General features: G+C 41.3%; 1 protein-coding gene across 2 annotated transcripts in view; it reads right to left on the minus strand.

The window, feature by feature from the left end:
- Positions 1 to 656: 656 nt before the first annotated feature.
- Positions 657 to 16,363, minus strand: part of LOC137297068 (WASH complex subunit 4-like) — a 74,550-nt gene continuing 58,843 nt past the window's right edge. Inside the window, exons 19-36 of one of the 2 annotated variants that reach the window (XM_067829038.1) lie at positions 15,291 to 15,396; positions 15,032 to 15,148; positions 14,227 to 14,395; positions 13,817 to 13,971; positions 12,808 to 12,882; positions 10,366 to 10,470; positions 9,118 to 9,207; positions 8,644 to 8,688; positions 8,191 to 8,453; positions 7,984 to 8,047; positions 7,658 to 7,741; positions 7,100 to 7,196; positions 6,782 to 6,876; positions 6,227 to 6,319; positions 5,757 to 5,850; positions 5,368 to 5,445; positions 2,641 to 2,660; positions 657 to 1,484 (exon numbers count right to left, since the gene is read on the minus strand). In XM_067829038.1, the coding sequence (XP_067685139.1) occupies positions 2,653 to 2,660; positions 5,368 to 5,445; positions 5,757 to 5,850; positions 6,227 to 6,319; positions 6,782 to 6,876; positions 7,100 to 7,196; positions 7,658 to 7,741; positions 7,984 to 8,047; positions 8,191 to 8,453; positions 8,644 to 8,688; positions 9,118 to 9,207; positions 10,366 to 10,470; positions 12,808 to 12,882; positions 13,817 to 13,971; positions 14,227 to 14,395; positions 15,032 to 15,148; positions 15,291 to 15,396 (1,738 nt within the window). In that variant the 3' untranslated portion in view covers positions 657 to 1,484; positions 2,641 to 2,652. The remainder of the gene's footprint in view (positions 1,485 to 2,640; positions 2,661 to 5,367; positions 5,446 to 5,756; positions 5,851 to 6,226; positions 6,320 to 6,781; positions 6,877 to 7,099; positions 7,197 to 7,657; positions 7,742 to 7,983; positions 8,048 to 8,190; positions 8,454 to 8,643; positions 8,689 to 9,117; positions 9,208 to 10,365; positions 10,471 to 12,807; positions 12,883 to 13,816; positions 13,972 to 14,226; positions 14,396 to 15,031; positions 15,149 to 15,290; positions 15,397 to 16,363) is intronic. The other variant, XM_067829037.1, reaches the window with a different exon arrangement.

Below are 16,363 nucleotides of genomic sequence, written 5' to 3' on the forward strand. Positions count from 1 at the left end.
TGAAGAGCACACTGTCCTGGCAATATAGTGCTAAGACATCAAGTGGTCACTCACGGACCAATCATGGACAGAGGTTGTCATCAAGATTCTCTGAGATGACAAAATATCTGGTGCTCATATCTTTGGGGTGATTTGCCATCAAGCCTCATTTTCTGGAAGTATTTGATCCCTGTATGTTCCTCATTTTGTCCACTTTCCAAAGGCCAAAATCCCCGCTTACAGATGGACTATCTGCTCAGAGATATAAATGTCAGGATATACCTCTGTGACAGCTTTGATGTCTAAAATGGGATTGCATCATAACACAGTTGCTTCTAAGTAAGGCTCTGTCTGCCAACTCTCTTTGAACTGGGGTTCCTGAAATACTCGGACTTATTTCAGTTACATCCGCTGGAAGAGATGCAAATCTTAGGCAAACTCGTGAGTTCAAGTATGATTCTGTCACACCTTGGAACTTGAAAGGCAAAAGGATTAAAACAGAAGCATCAGGTTTTTCGATGTGTCCAAGGAACTCTATTCTTCCCTGAGAACAGCATTTGACATGTCTTGGTGACTAGTGTCAGCATGTCATGCATGTTATTGTTGAACTTCAGCGATTACGTTAAACCCAACAAGAGGTTAATACTGCTAACAGAATAATAAGCAAAGTACCTGTGTACGTATTTGACATGATGATGTATTTTTTCTGTCCTAGGTTTTTGATTCACAACACTTCCATAACAAACAACCTGTCCCACCTGTAGGCCATTGGTTAAGACCATGGAATATGCCTTGGTCAGATTTGCTCCTCTCATATTTGGAAAAGAGGCCTAAAATCTTGAACTCTTAACACAGAGTCTGTAAAATAAACCTTTGGACCACTAAAGCTTGACCACTGACATGTAAACACAGTTTGCATCAACAGAAATGTACACAAACAGGGAAAAGACCAATGTGCAAGTGTATGTACACATTCTTACAGTAATCACCCTCATACAATCTAATCATTGGGGACATGTGTTCAGTATTTGTCTGCTATAAAGTCCTCTATATATTTACATTCATATACAAATACAACATACGGAATGTACACTTTAAATACTGACTCCTCTGACAATAATTCACCAACTTTTGAGTGTCTCTGTGGTATTGTTGGACACTTAACAGAAATTATCATTGATTATTAATGCAGTGAAGGATTGTCATTATGTCTCTGGTTCAACTTCGGGATGTGTCATCATTGTGGAGGTTTTAAGTCATATCAGCCCTGTGTGGGTGGTGACAATGTTGTACACCTTCACAAGACAGTAGGAATACAATATGCAGAATTCACTCTTGGAGTCTTGTTGGTGGAAGACGGGGTAGTCAAATCACTCTGTTGCCGGGGGGCTGATTTAAACCTTACATTGGAGGTGGTGGGGGTGGTGGAGGAGGGGGTGGGGGTGGTGCCCCTCCACCAGTGGAAGGACCTGTGTTGTCCGTGTTCACAGGATCAACAGGCGTATCTGGAAACACAACAAACATTCATAGTGAAGGTGACCAGTGAGTGAGACAGAAAGTTTTGTTTTACGCCACACCCACCAATATTCCAGCTATATGGCGACAGTCAGTAAATAATCTAGTCTGGACCAGATAATGCAGTGAAAAAAAGCCTGGGCATCAATCTGCACAATTGGGAACTAACCACCCGATCCAGTTAGTCGCCTCTTACAATATGGGTTATTGAAGATCAATTCTAACACGAGTCTTCAAGGGTAGGAACACACTAACTGCCATACTTAATGATCTGGTTTCTCACACAATAGTAAGGCCATATATGCACAACTGTACAATAATACATCAAGTATGTGGCATTATTACTGAACCAACCATATCAAAATCTCACTGTTTTCTCAATAGTCAGCTCATGAAAATAAGATAACAGAAACAATTTTCCAGATTATACTCCTGTATTCAAATGACCCTCTCCCATCATTCACATCACCCCATAAAGCACATGCCAAAGTACAGCTTCTTTGTTAGTAATGCTGACCACACAACAAGGAAGTGTGTGGGTGGTGTTCAGATGCCACAAGCTCCACATTAGCATACAGTCTACTTGTGGCGTTCAGAAGACACATGCTCTACATTTGCATATGAAAAAAACCATTTGACTAATGTCTCATTAGTAGAGAGTTTTAAATAAGCCCCATAAAACATTTGTGGATGCAGCAGTTGTGCGAGGACCAATGGCCAGTCGACTGCAGGTCTCCTGTTGCCACAAACTGCATCTAACAGTTACAGGAAACATTGACGTACATGCAGTGTAATCACCAAAACATCGTAAATACAGTCATGCAGAACATAGAGACAGTCTCACACCAAGAAAAGATAAAGTCATGGGAGGCTCACACTCACAAAAACTGAGAATAAAGAGGAAAACATGCATCACAATCTGAGAGCAGAATCTCAGGAGTCTAACATCAAGAGCAGAGAAACAGAGAATCATGAAAGTCTCACATCAAAAGTAGTGAGAAAGTCATGAGAGTCTCATATCAAGAACAGAAAGCATGAGAGTGCAGCACACCAAGACTAGGGCAGAAAGTCTTTTATACAGAGCAGAAAGAAGGTCCAACACACGAAAGAATGAAATGAGAGTCATGCAAATGCATCTCCTCTTACCTTCCATCAGTATCATGATGCTTTTAACAAAAATTATAACACTGACTGAATTCACTTGAAAAACTTAACATACAGATTCAAATATGCACTTCAGATCAAAACCTTGATTTTAGGGACCTTTCATAACTTATGGCTACAGGGGTGGTGATGATTTTGAGGGGTGGGGGGGATCACCCATTTTCTTATGGGGAGGTAGGGCAGATCATGAAATTTGTACATGAATAGAGGGGTAGGTGTTTGGATGGGGAGTCATTTACTTTGCACACTAATTTTAGAGGGTGGTGAGTGGTGATGGTAGTGCTGGTGGAGTCATGCACACTGTACTGTACTCCATAAAATTTATCATCACCCCCCACCCTCTATCCGCAAGTCATAAATTATGTACGGCCCATTATAGTGAATGTTTTAGACATACCATTTGCAAGAAGAAAACAAGAATCATCAGAAGATGACATATCCCCCCGGTCCCTACATATTTGAAAGGACAAATCATCTGACAGTTACTTATTGTGTTTCTAGACCAAGTCTGAATTGTTTCCATGGAATTCATGAAAAATATAAATGCCATATATCTGTAGTAAGAAAAAGTCACCATTTCAAGATCTGTCTCGTATATCTGCCAAGATCTTTTGAAAGATATGAAATGGTTATCGAGTTGTGCTCCAGAAACGAAGTGAGCAACGTGTTCATGGAACCGAGAAAATAATACATCATAAAAACCTGTAAATAGCAAAATGCACCACTTTGGGGTCTGCCACACATATCTACCAAGTTTTACTGACAGATATTAAGAATTTTTTTAGTTCTGCTCAAGAAACGAAACACACCCTCTCACTTTTGAGAGTAAGTAAAAAACATTTCCATGGAAACTGAGAAAATGATAAATCACTAATCCTGGAAATAGCAAAAGGCACCACTTTAGATTCTGATTGATATATCTACCAAGTTTTGCTGAAAAATATTGAACAGTTTTTGAGTTCTGCTCCGGAAACGAAGCCCATCTCTCCATTTTGAGACTAAGTCAGAAATGTTTCCATGGACACCACGAAAATGATAAATCCTAAAATCCTACAAATAGCAAAGGGCACCACTTTGGGGTCTGCCACACATATCTACCAAGAAACACTGACAGAAATTTTGAAGTTTTAGGGTTCTGCTCTGGAAAGTAAACACACGTCTCACTTGTACAAAATGCTTGTATAGAAACCGAGAAACTAAGAAATCAGAAAAACCTGTAACTAGCAAAAGGCACCACTTTAGGTTCTGATCGATATATCTACTAGGTTATGCAGAAAATGGTTTTTAAGTTCTGCGCCGGAAACGAAGCACATCCCTCCATTTTGAGACTAAGTCCGAACCGTTTCCATGGAAACTGAGAAAATAATAAATCATAAAAACCTGTTGAGAGCAAAAGGCACCACTTTGGGGTCTGCCACACATATCTGCCAAGTTTTACGGACAGATATTAAGAAGTTTTTGAGTTCTGCTCCGGAAATGAAACACACCTCTCACTTTTGAGACTAGGTCCGAAATGTTTCCATGGAAACCAAGAAAATAGTACATCACAAGATCCTGTACATAGCAAAAGACACCACTCCAGGTTCCGATTGATATATCTAACAAATTCTGCAGAAAAATATTGAATGGTTTTAAGTTCTGCTCCGGAAATGAAGCACATCCCTCCATTTTGAGACTAAGTCCGAAACATTTCCATGGAAACTGAGAAAACAATAAATCACAAAAACCTGTAAATAGCAAAAGGCAGCACTTTGGTGTCCGCCACACATATCTACCAAGTTACACTGACAGATATTAAGAAGTTTTTGAGTTCTGCTTCGGAAACGAAACACACCTCTCACTTTTGAGACAAAGTCTGAAACTTTTCCATGGAAACCGAGAAACTAAGAAATCAGAAAAACCTGTAACTAGCAAAAGGAACCATTGCAGCTTTTGATTGGTATATCTACCAGGTTTTGCAGAAAAATATTGAACGGTTTTTGAGTTATGCTCTGGAAACGAAGCACATCCCTCCATTTTGAGACTAAGTCTGAAACGTTTCCATGGAAACCCAGAAAATGATAAATCACAAAAACCTGTAAATACCAAAAGCCACCACTTTGGGGCCTGCAACACATATCTACCAAGTAACACTAACAGATATTAAGAAATTTTTGAGTTCTGCTCCGGAAACGAAACACACCTCTCACTTTTGAGACTAAATATGAAACATTTCCATGGAAACCAAGAAAATAATACATCACAAGATCCTGTACATAGCAAAAGGCACCACTTCAGGTACTGACTGATATATGTACCAAGTTTTGTAGAAAAATATTGAACAGTTTTTGAGTCCTGGAAACGAAGCCCACCCCACCATAAGACTAACACCAAAATATTCCATGGAAAAACATAAAAAAATATAAATGCCAAAAATCTGTAAATAGCAAAAGGCAAAACCATAGGCCGAGATCACTATATCTATCAAGTTTGGTCTAAAAATATTGAATGGTTTCTGAGTTATGCTCCAGAAACAAAATGATTACGGACGGACGGGGGATGGATGGACGGTCAGACGGCCAGACAAGGCATCGACTATATCCAGCCGCATTACACGCCGGGGGAATAAAAACGAATACACCACTGATTAAAGATAAACTCTGGTATATTTTTGTTGAACTTGAAATACTTGTTGACCTAAACATGGGGATTATGATGCATATTTGTTACCTGAAGAGGCAGATGCAGATGTTTGATTGGCTGAACCACTAGCTCCATCCCCATTGGCTGTTTGAGTGTCTGGTCCAGCTAAAGATAAATGGACAAAAATATGTCAATGACAGCCTGTATACAAATACAGACTTTCTTCCCCCTCCCCTTCCCTCAGGAAGTAGGTCTACTATATGTTGCAGTGACCAAACATTGTAACATCCCACTGATGCAAGTGTTGTATCATGATGGTGTTGAGGGGGGTCGAGTCATGAGGACAGTCATCATTTATCCTGCTGCAATAACATCAAGGTCTAGATAAAGAAATGAGGAACCACAAGGATCGGATATATCTAGAATATTTCATCACAACAGCTACAACTCAGAAATGGTCATGTCATGTATCCTACCTTTGTCTTTCTCCTCCTTTTCCTCAGCTGCTGTCAGATCGGCACGGAAGAAGATACGTGCACTGCTGAGTGAGTAGTGAAGCAGATCAAACTCCTGCAAGGGAAGGCTGCAGTCAGTATCAGTAAGAAGTTGCAGTGTCAGAGTTCATGTACTAGACAAACTAGGATTGCTAACAGAGTAACAAGCCATGAGGGCATGATATCATGTTAGGAAGACAGAGTCTGACCACACAGTTCCTGCTGCTGCTGACTATATCACGATGAGGATACTGTGAACTCTGCGAGGATACTGTGAACTCTGCGAGGATACTGAACCATCCAAAATGTGGATGAAGTAACAGCACTCAGTGTCACAAAGCATCTTGGTTAAGCATCAGATGTTAACAAGATGTACACAAATGGAGGGACTGGTCCAGTCACTTGACCGTTAAGCATGTTTATATAAGCGAAGGTAAACAAGATGTACACACCTGGAGGGACTGGTCCAGTCTCTTGACCGTCAAGCTCATGGTCTGCTGAAGTTTCTCGTCACCGCGGCCACCCGTCTGCTTTGATATCTGTCTCTGTGAACAACAGTGACATCATCTGTCTTCAACAGTAAACTGATCTTGTTACAATGTATTTTTAACTGATTCATAATCAAATCTATGAAGGATGTTTGGAAGTGGAATGTGGGAAAGAAAGGCAAAATTTGTAGATGTCAACTTCTCTATCTCTATTGTGAACAACACAACATTTCGGAGCGTATACTTGCCCCTTCATCCGGTGAATGGGAGTCAGTACTGAGTGGGGATGGGGGGTGGGGGATGGAGGAGAGACACGCACGCACACGCACGCACACGCACGCACACACCCACACTCACACACAAGCAGCCATCTTGAGTCCATCTTATTCAGGGAGCTAATGTGATATACTTTCACAAAGATAAAATGTAATGCATATATTATGTTGCATCAAGCAACAAATATTAGGCAACTTCTAAAACACTTTTCTCAAAGCAATGATGATGTGGCTTACAACTGACCTTTTCTGTGAGGTGTTTGTCTCTGACAGACTGAAACCAGTGGAGGGAATCAAACTCATGATACTGGTCAAGCAACTTCAGGATGTAGGCAACACCTGTACCAACACACCAATCAGGGAGGAGTTACTTCCTTGAACTTGACACACCTCGTACAGCCAAGCATGACAGCCAGACCTGGCACAAGCAGACATGCTTAGAGTAACACTGTTTTACATAAACATGCCATGTATGCATATGACATCCTTGCTTTACAAATAATCAGAGCTGTACTTAGATATTGTAGTGAGCAGCTGAGCACAATGTGGTTGATAGACTGACCCATGGCAAAGCCGTCGTCTGTGAAGGCAGCCATGTCCTTGTTCTTCCTGTTCATCTTCTCCTTGCAGCTGATAGAGTGCTCGACAAAGTTCACCGTCTGACAAAACAGCCGCAATATCACAACAATATCACAGAAACTCATTGGAGTGAGTGAGTTGAGGTGAGTGTGCAAATATATCTTTATGCCACCTTCAGCAATGTTAAGGCAAACCAAAGGTAAGTTACATCCGAAGAGGAGAATAGAACATTGGTGATGACTGTAAAGAGCGACCTCTCTAACTACTGCCTGGCCTTAACTTAACTTGACAGATTTCTCACAATTGCAAAACCTTTGTCACAACTAAAACTGTGTCATTATTTGTGTTCATAATTTGTGACTTGTGATGAATGCTTCTGTGAAGACACATGTATCCTGTGTCTCTGGGTGTACAAGGATATTGTGATCTGGTAGACCCCACATATCAGCTGTGTCAGGACATCCACACCTAGCACACCTTCTACCGTAACTTGTAGATTAAGTACAACCTCCCATTGAACTGAACTCAAAGTGTCACTCACCAGAGGGGGTAGAATCACAAAGAAGTTCCTCAGATGCATGTTCTTTGGGTTCCGAAACTCTGGAGCAAACACATCCACAAGCATCTGCAGGAAAGTTAAATTACAATGACTAACACATGCTGCAAATTCAAATATATTTACTGCAAAAGATACAGTTTCCCTCGATACTGTAAGGAGAAACAAAGTTGGCCTATATAGTGATCCTGAATGTGTCACTTGTATTTGAGTGAGACTACTTACAGTATAAACGAGTGCTACAGGCAAGATGATGATCAATAAGTATGGTAGTTCTTGGGCACAGGAAGCATACTCAGTAATTCACCAACCTTGAAGTACTCAGTTCCTTCAGCAAAGTTCTTGGCTAAGTTTCCAATCACATTGTCCAAGTTCCTGAAAGCAGTGTTAGCTTGATTATACATATATACAACATGGCAGTGAATGTCTTTGTAACATACTTTCAGCTATATCTGCTTGTACGCACTCTAGTCTATGATCAGTCATGTAATGTACATACAGCAAGAGGTTCCACTCACTTGGCGGCAGCCTGACACTCTGCCGACAGGCCTTCCTCCCTGCTCAGCTCCTCAAAGTTGACGATGTCCTCGATGTCAGGGATGAACCTGATGGCGTTGCTGCAGCAGTGAAGCCCCCCTGACCGGATCATCCGGATGTAGCCCATGGCATTGCCTATCTGTGTGATGAGAGTACGGAACTGGTCCAGGTAGCTCTCCCCATCAGGTGTGAGACCCAACTTCCGAATCCCCTTGTTGAACTTGTCTGCTCGCTCAAATGGGTACTGTAAGACCAGACCTTACAACATGTATGTTCAGGATACCTCAAGACTTAACATCATTTTATCTACTACAAAGGTTTGCATAACATGCTAAAACATTGCAAACATTTTATCCGACTACGTATTTCATGTAGTACTGCGTATGTTTCATACTGTATAATGAACACTGACATCCTTACATGATCATAATTACCTTCTGATCAGTCTGCATATGATTTTCCTTGAAAAATTTCCAGTCCTGAAACAGCAATTCATCAACAGTGACTTACTTACTCATACTTTGTTGAGGGAGAGGAAACCATAGCACTCGAAATGAAACAGACTGCCGACATACAGCTGGAATAGTGGTGAGTGCAGCATTAAACAATAACCAAACCAAACCAATCAAAATAAAACATAGTTTAGCTGACAGTATTCATAGTTTTGACAATGTACGTGCACTAATATTCCTCAGAAATTAAATGTCAGTTGACCTCACCCCATATATTTCTTGTACACAAAGTCAGCACTGCACCCTTAGACGGAGTATGAGCCGTACAACCACTCCACCAATGACAACTCTGAGTGGATCAGGATCCAGGTCCCAAAGCAACAGAGCCAAGTGTCTGACGTAATACTGAACATCCCAACACCAAACACAATTTGTTTTCTGAATGCCATTACTCACTTTGATCAATCTGGACTTGATGTGTTCATCATACATGAACTGGGAGAAGATGAAGAACTTTTTACGGAGGAACTGGTACGTGAAATTAACCTGGAACAATGACGCACAGTTATTTATCTTGTCCCTCACTGCTTGCCATGTGTAGGCCATGCACTGATGCTGTTTGAAACTGATTTCCATTCACAGCTGGACCTTTCTTAGTGCAGGCCAAATGTAAAGTGTGGTTAGTATTCATGATGCCTCCACACAGTGATGGAGACAACTTACAGTAGTATTCATGATGCTTACACACACTGATGAAGATGTAACTTACAGTAGTGTTCATGATGCCCACACTGTGAGATGGACAAGTAACTTACAGTAGTGTTCATGATGCCTACACACTGAGATGGGCATGTAACTTACAGTAGTGTTCATGATGCCTACACACTGAGATGGACAAGTAACTTACAGTAGTGTTCATGATGCCTACACACTGAGATGGGCATGTAACTTACAGTAGTGTTCATGATGCCTACACACTGAGATGGACATGTAACTTACAGTAGTATTCATGATGCCTACACACTGAGATGGACATGTAACTTACAGTAGTGTTCATGATGCCTACACACCATGAGGTGGACATGTAACTTACAGTAGTGTTCATGATGAGATGGGCATGTAATTTACAGTAGTGTTCATGATGACATGGACATGTAACTTACAGTAGTGTTCATGATGCCTACACACTGAGATGGGCATGTAACTTACAGTAGTATTCATGATGCCTACACACTGAGATGGACATGTAACTTACAGTAGTGTTCATGATGCCTACACACTGAGATGGGCATGTAACTTACAGTAGTGTTCATGATGCCTACACACTGAGATGGGCATGTAACTTACAGTAGTGTTCATGATGCCTACACACTGAGATGGGCATGTAACTTACAGTAGTGTTCATGATGCCTACACACTTAGATGGGCATGTAACTTACAGTAGTGTTCATGATGAACACACCATGAGGTGGACATGTAACTTACAGTAGTGTTCATGATGCCTACACACTGAGATGGGCATGTAACTTACAGTAGTGTTCACAATGCCTACACACTGAGATGGGCATGTAACTTACAGTAGTGTTCATAATGCCTACACACTGAAATGGGCATGTAACTTACAGTTTTGTTCATGATGCCTACACACTGAGATGGGCATGTAACTTACAGTAGTGTTCATGATGACATGGGCATGTAACTTACAGTAGTGTTCATGATGCCTATTCCATGAGTTCGTATAGAGTTGGCAATGTGACGAATATTGATGGTGTTCAGATGCTTGTTGTTGCTTGTCCTCTCCACAAATATCTGCAGTGATAGAATATACACAGAGTAAGATGAATGGCACTTCACTGGTGATTTACCTGTTGACTGCCACCATGAATATACTCGTAGTGTCAATGTCTTTCCGAATTTGCAATTGACTACGTGTGGTAACAAAGAACGCCGGTAGACATGTTTCTTGTGCCTGTTTGCCAACACATGAAACTTGTTTTAAAACACCACTGATGTAGCCATGAGATAACTCGTGGCAAATTTGACTGGAACTGATACTATGAGTTGTTAGAGGCAGTCAACATGATAAACACACGAGTCATCAGAAGGTGCCATATTCCCACAACCCCCACATGTTTGAAAGGACAAATAATCTGAGCGTTACTCATTGATTTTTTAGACTAAGTTTGAATTGTTTCCATGAAATTTATGAAAATAATAAATGCCATATATCTGTAAGCAGCAAAGTTACAATTTCAAGATCTGTCTCATACATCTGCCAAGATCTGTTGAAAGATATGAAATGGTTTTCGAGTTGTGCTCTAGGAACGAAGCCCACCCCTCCATTTTGAGACTAAGTCAGAAACGTTTCCATGGAAACCAAGAAAATAATACATCACAAAAACCTTTAAAAACCAAAAGGCACCACTCTGGGGTCTGCCACACATATCTATAAAGTTTTACTAACAGATATTAAGAAGTTTTTGAGTTCTGCTCTGGAAACGAAACACACCTCTCACTTTTCAGACTAGGTCCAAAAAGTTTCCATTGGAAGAAAATAATAAATCACAAGATCCTGTACATAGCAGAAGGCACCACTATAGGTTCTGATTGATATATCTACCAAGTTTTGCAGAAAAATATTGAATGGTTTTTGAGAGCTGCTCCGGAAACGAAGCCCATCTCTCCATTTTGAGACTAAATGATGAGTAAATCTGAAACGTTTATGGAAACCGAGAAAATAATAAATCACAAAACCTGCTGAGAGCAAAAGGCACCACTTTGGAGTCTTCCACACATATCTATAAAGTTTTGCTAACAGATATTAAGAAGTTCTTGAGTTCTGCTCTGGAAACGAAACACACCTCTCACTTTTCAGATTAGGTCCGAAACACTGTCATGGAAACCAAGAAAATGATACATCACAAGACCCTGTACATAGCAAAAGGCACCACTTCAGCTTCTGACTGATATATCTACCAAGTTCTGCAGAAAAATATTGAACAGTTTTTGAGTTCTGCTCCGGAAACGAAACACACCTCTCACTTTTGAGACCATGTCCGAAATGTTTCCATGGAAACCGAGAAAATAATAAATCACAAAAACCTGTACAAAGCAAAAGGTACCACTTTACGTTCTGGTTGATATATCTACCAAGTTTTGCAGAAAAACATTGAAGGGTTTTTGAGTTCTGCTCCAGAAACGAAGCCCACCCCACCATAAGACTAACACCAAAATATTCCATGGAAAAACAAAAAAAATATAAATGCCAAAAATCTGTAAATAGCAAAAAGCACAACCATAGGCTGCGAATTACTATATCTATCAAGTTTGGTCTTAAAATATTGAATGGTTTCTGAGTTATGCTCCGGAAACAAAATGATTACGGACAGACGGACGGATGGATGGACATATGAGGCATCGACTATATAACCCCCCATTACATGCCAGGGGGGATAACAACAAATAAGAATGCTACAGCTGGGTATAAACTCATTGTCAATATCTCCGGGGTATACGTTCTGATAAATCTCCACCATGCCCTGGATGCATCTATGGCTCAGCCCAATAATTTTATTATCTCCCTTGGCTGACTTTTTATCCAATCAGGTGTCTATGCTGGGAAGTTGGGTGAACCAATCATAACTCACTTTCACTTCCTAAATTATCTAACCGATTAAACTTGGTGACAAAAGCGGTGCAGAGGTTCTCTGAAAGAGGTAGAAGGAAACTTTTTTTAAAGTTTCAGACCTACCAGTTTGTCTGAATGATTTACCCCAAATCTGAGTCGCTTTGCGAGCAAGCCTTCACAGGTGCGACCACTATCTTGTTGACAGTAGCAAGCTCGGTTGTAACGGCAACTTAGCACTGGCTGATTGGCTACTGTGAAAATACAGAACCAGCAAAGGTAGGTAATAAAATAGCTGTAGATGCATCCAGGGTATAGTGGAGATTCATCTGAATGTATAACCTAGAGATATCAAGGATGGGTATAAACTAGGCAAACTCACATATTGTTGCCTGAGAGACTTACATGCAAGACTCAGCAATGATCTCTTACGACAAGCATAGCTGCCTGTTGTGGCAAGCATGGGTTGCTGAAAACCTATTCTATCCCAGATGTGTAAGTGCAAAGCTGGACCTACGCACCTGGTTGTTGAGATTGTAGAGGTACTTGGACACAAACACATGGATGTTCCTCATGATTTCCAGTACATCGAGACCCTGAAGCATGGAGACCACAACAGTGTTTACACATATAACTGCTGGGCAGAAAACAGAGAGAGATGCTTCTGAAACAATGAGTCTTGTGAATAATCTGTAGTGAGTAGTGATGAAGGACAGAGAAACTGGAGATGTTCTCCATGATACACCAACAGGAAATATACTGACTAGACAGGTGACAGAACATTCTCCCTACCTGTTCTAGAGTCTGACTGGACAGGTGACAGTACATCCTCCCCTACCTGTTCTAGAGTCTGACTAGACAGGTGACAGTACATCCTCTCCTACCTGTTCTAGAGTCTGACTAGACAGGTGACAGTACATCCTCTCCTACCTGTTCTAGAGTCTGACTAGACAGGTGACAGTACATCCTCTCCTACCTGTTCTAGAGTCTGACTAGACAGGTGACAGTACATCCTCTCCTACCTGTTCTAGAGTCTGACTAGACAGGTGACAGTACATCCTCTCCTACCTGTTCTAGAGTCTGACTAGACAGGTGACAGTACATCCTCTCCTACCTGTTCTAGAGTCTGACTAGACAGGTGACAGTACATCCTCTCCTACCTGTTCTAGAGTCTGACTAGACAGGTGACAGTACATCCTCTCCTACCTGTTCTAGAGTCTGACTAGACAGGTGACAGTACATCCTCTCCTACCTGTTCTAGAGTCTGATTGAACAGGTAACAGAACATCCTCCCTACCTGCTCTAGAGTCTGACTGAACCGGTAACAGACCATCCCACCTACCTGTTCTAGAGTCTGATTGGACAGGTGACAGAACATCCTCCCCACCTGTTCTAGAGTCTGATTGAACAGGTGACAGTACATCCTCACTGCATGTTCTAGAGTCTGACTGAACTGTTAACAGACCATCCTCTGCTACCTGTTCTAGAATCTGAGAGGCCATGGTTAGGTGAGAGACCATCCTGTCCTACCTGTTCCAGAGTCTGACTGGGCAGGTGAGACTCCATCAATGACAGGTTGTACTTCTGTTCAGCCATGTTACGCATCTCGCCGTATGTCTTCCAGTCGTGGAGAGCCACTGTCGTCAAGTTGTAGAAGGTTCGGTTCAGATAGTGCTCCACAGTTGCTGAGGAGGCAAAAATCCAACTGAGCATAAGTATCATGTGCGCCACAGGCAAATGAGACAACTTGAAATTTAATCTGATCTTTTCTACAACGTTAAAAGCTAGGAAAAACACATCTTACAGTCCATAAAACAGGAAACATGCAGTATGTGATTGGTCGATAAATACTGAAAGGGAATGGAAAACCCATACAATGAGAGCAAACCAGGGAATACTCAAACTAGAACAAACGTAAATCATGGAGATCTCTGTCCAACCTTTGATGTTGATGTCCCTCTCGAAGAAGCGGATGGGTCGGATCTTAAGGAGATGGGACAGATCCTTCATTCCGACCTTGAACGGATTGCGGTCATCAAGCTGAAGGTGAAGGTGAATCTGCAGCCGGAGGTCAGTCTCAATGGCCCGACACAGTGGGTCAATCAGATGCTGGAAATACATACAGATGGCAATATGAATTACGTAGTGAACTCACAACACCTCAAGACTTGGTTCAAACCTGGAGGGGTCTCTACTTTCTGTGGAAAAGATGTGTTACTAAACAGCAGTGTTCATGAATAGCATCTGATCCTCAAACAAATCTGGCAGATTCACCATCTGCCCCGTGGAAGTCTATCACTCACCGACCCCAGTGTCTGACTGTGTATTTCACAATGACTGAAGCTGTCATATGTGACACATCACACATGTTTGTCGTTAACATTAAAACTTTTTTGCATGTAAATTTTACTCTCTGGGTCCTGTGAAATTTTCAGTGGATCAGACAGATGTTTGAAACTTACAAGACACAATGTCCTGTTAATTTGATACACTGTTCAAGGACACTGAATAGTCCAATTTCGTTTCTCCATATCAATGTGATAAACTTTAAACCTTAAATAATAAATATGCACCTCAAAGTTTGCCAAGGTTCACCAAACAGGTAACATATCAGAGTGTGTATATCTGTTGAATAGTGAAGGACAAGATTATGTGGAGACACCGTCATGAACATAAGTCACATATGCTGTGTAAGCACCGCAACACACACCACTCTATCACATCTACAGTCAGCTAGTGTCCTACCTCATGAACCTGCATTGTCACCTCCTTGTCAAATGTGTCCAGCAGGTCTTGGGGAGAGTTTAGATGCCGGACCATTTGCATTGGCACTACACAGTCACGCATAGCTCCGAACATGTACTACAATAAGTAATGCAAGATATTAACTATACACAGAAATGAAATCAAACAGTTGAAGTCTACTGAAATTTACTCACAAATAGACACTGTTACACAAAATGTAGAAACTAACAACTGGATCAGTGAGTGTGTTGATGCTTACATGTATCCTGTGTGTATCGGTGACATTGTCACATAAGTCTGTGAGGTACAGCGGGAAGATGACACGGTGCCAGTAGATGAAGCTGCAGTCACACGCTCCATGCAACCTGCAACATACAGCAACTATGACCCACAACCAAAGTGAGTGAGAGTAGTTAGATAAGGTCACACTCAGCAATATTCTAGCTGCCTGGAGGACATCAGAAAATAGTCGGGTCTGGACCAGACAATCCAGTGAATAACAGCATAAGCATCGACCTAGATAACTGGGATACAATGACAAGTGTCAGTGAGCCTGACCACCCGTTCCTGGTAGTTGCCTCTTACAAGAAGCATTGGTTACATACAACCAATATCATGGGCCCACAGCAGGAGCATTCCTAAGTACCGTAGGTGACTGACAAGACATGTATCAATACTGATTCCGAAGTATCGCAGGTAACTGACAAGACATGTATCAATACTGATTCCTAAGTATCGCAGGTGACTGACAAGACATGTATCAATACTGATTCCTAAGTACCATAGGTGACTGACAAGACATGTATCAATACTGATTCCTAAGTACCATAGGTGACTGACAAGACATGTATCAATACTGATTCCTAAGTACCATAGGTGACTGACAAGACATGTATCAATACTGACTCCTAAGTACCACAGGTGACTGACAAGACATGTATCAATACTGATTAATAAGCACCATAGGTGACTGACAAGACATGTATCAATACTGATTCCTAAGTACCATAGGTGACTGACAAGACATGTATCAATACTGATTCCTAAGTACCATAGGTGACTGACAAGACATGTATCAATACTGATTCCTAAGTACCATAGGTGACTGACAAGACATGTATCAATACTGATTCCTAAGTACCATAGGTGACTGACAAGACATGTATCAATACTGATTCCTAAGCACCATAGGTGACTGACAAGACATGTATCAATACTGATTAATAAGCACCATAGGTGACTGACAAGACATGCATCAATACTGATTCCTAAGTATCGCAGGTGACTGACAAGACGCATCAATACTGATTCCTAAGTACCATAGGTGACTGA

The sequence above is a fragment of the Haliotis asinina genome, chromosome 9 (assembly GCF_037392515.1).
Source record: "Haliotis asinina isolate JCU_RB_2024 chromosome 9, JCU_Hal_asi_v2, whole genome shotgun sequence".
NCBI classification, from domain to species: domain Eukaryota; kingdom Metazoa; phylum Mollusca; class Gastropoda; order Lepetellida; family Haliotidae; genus Haliotis; species Haliotis asinina.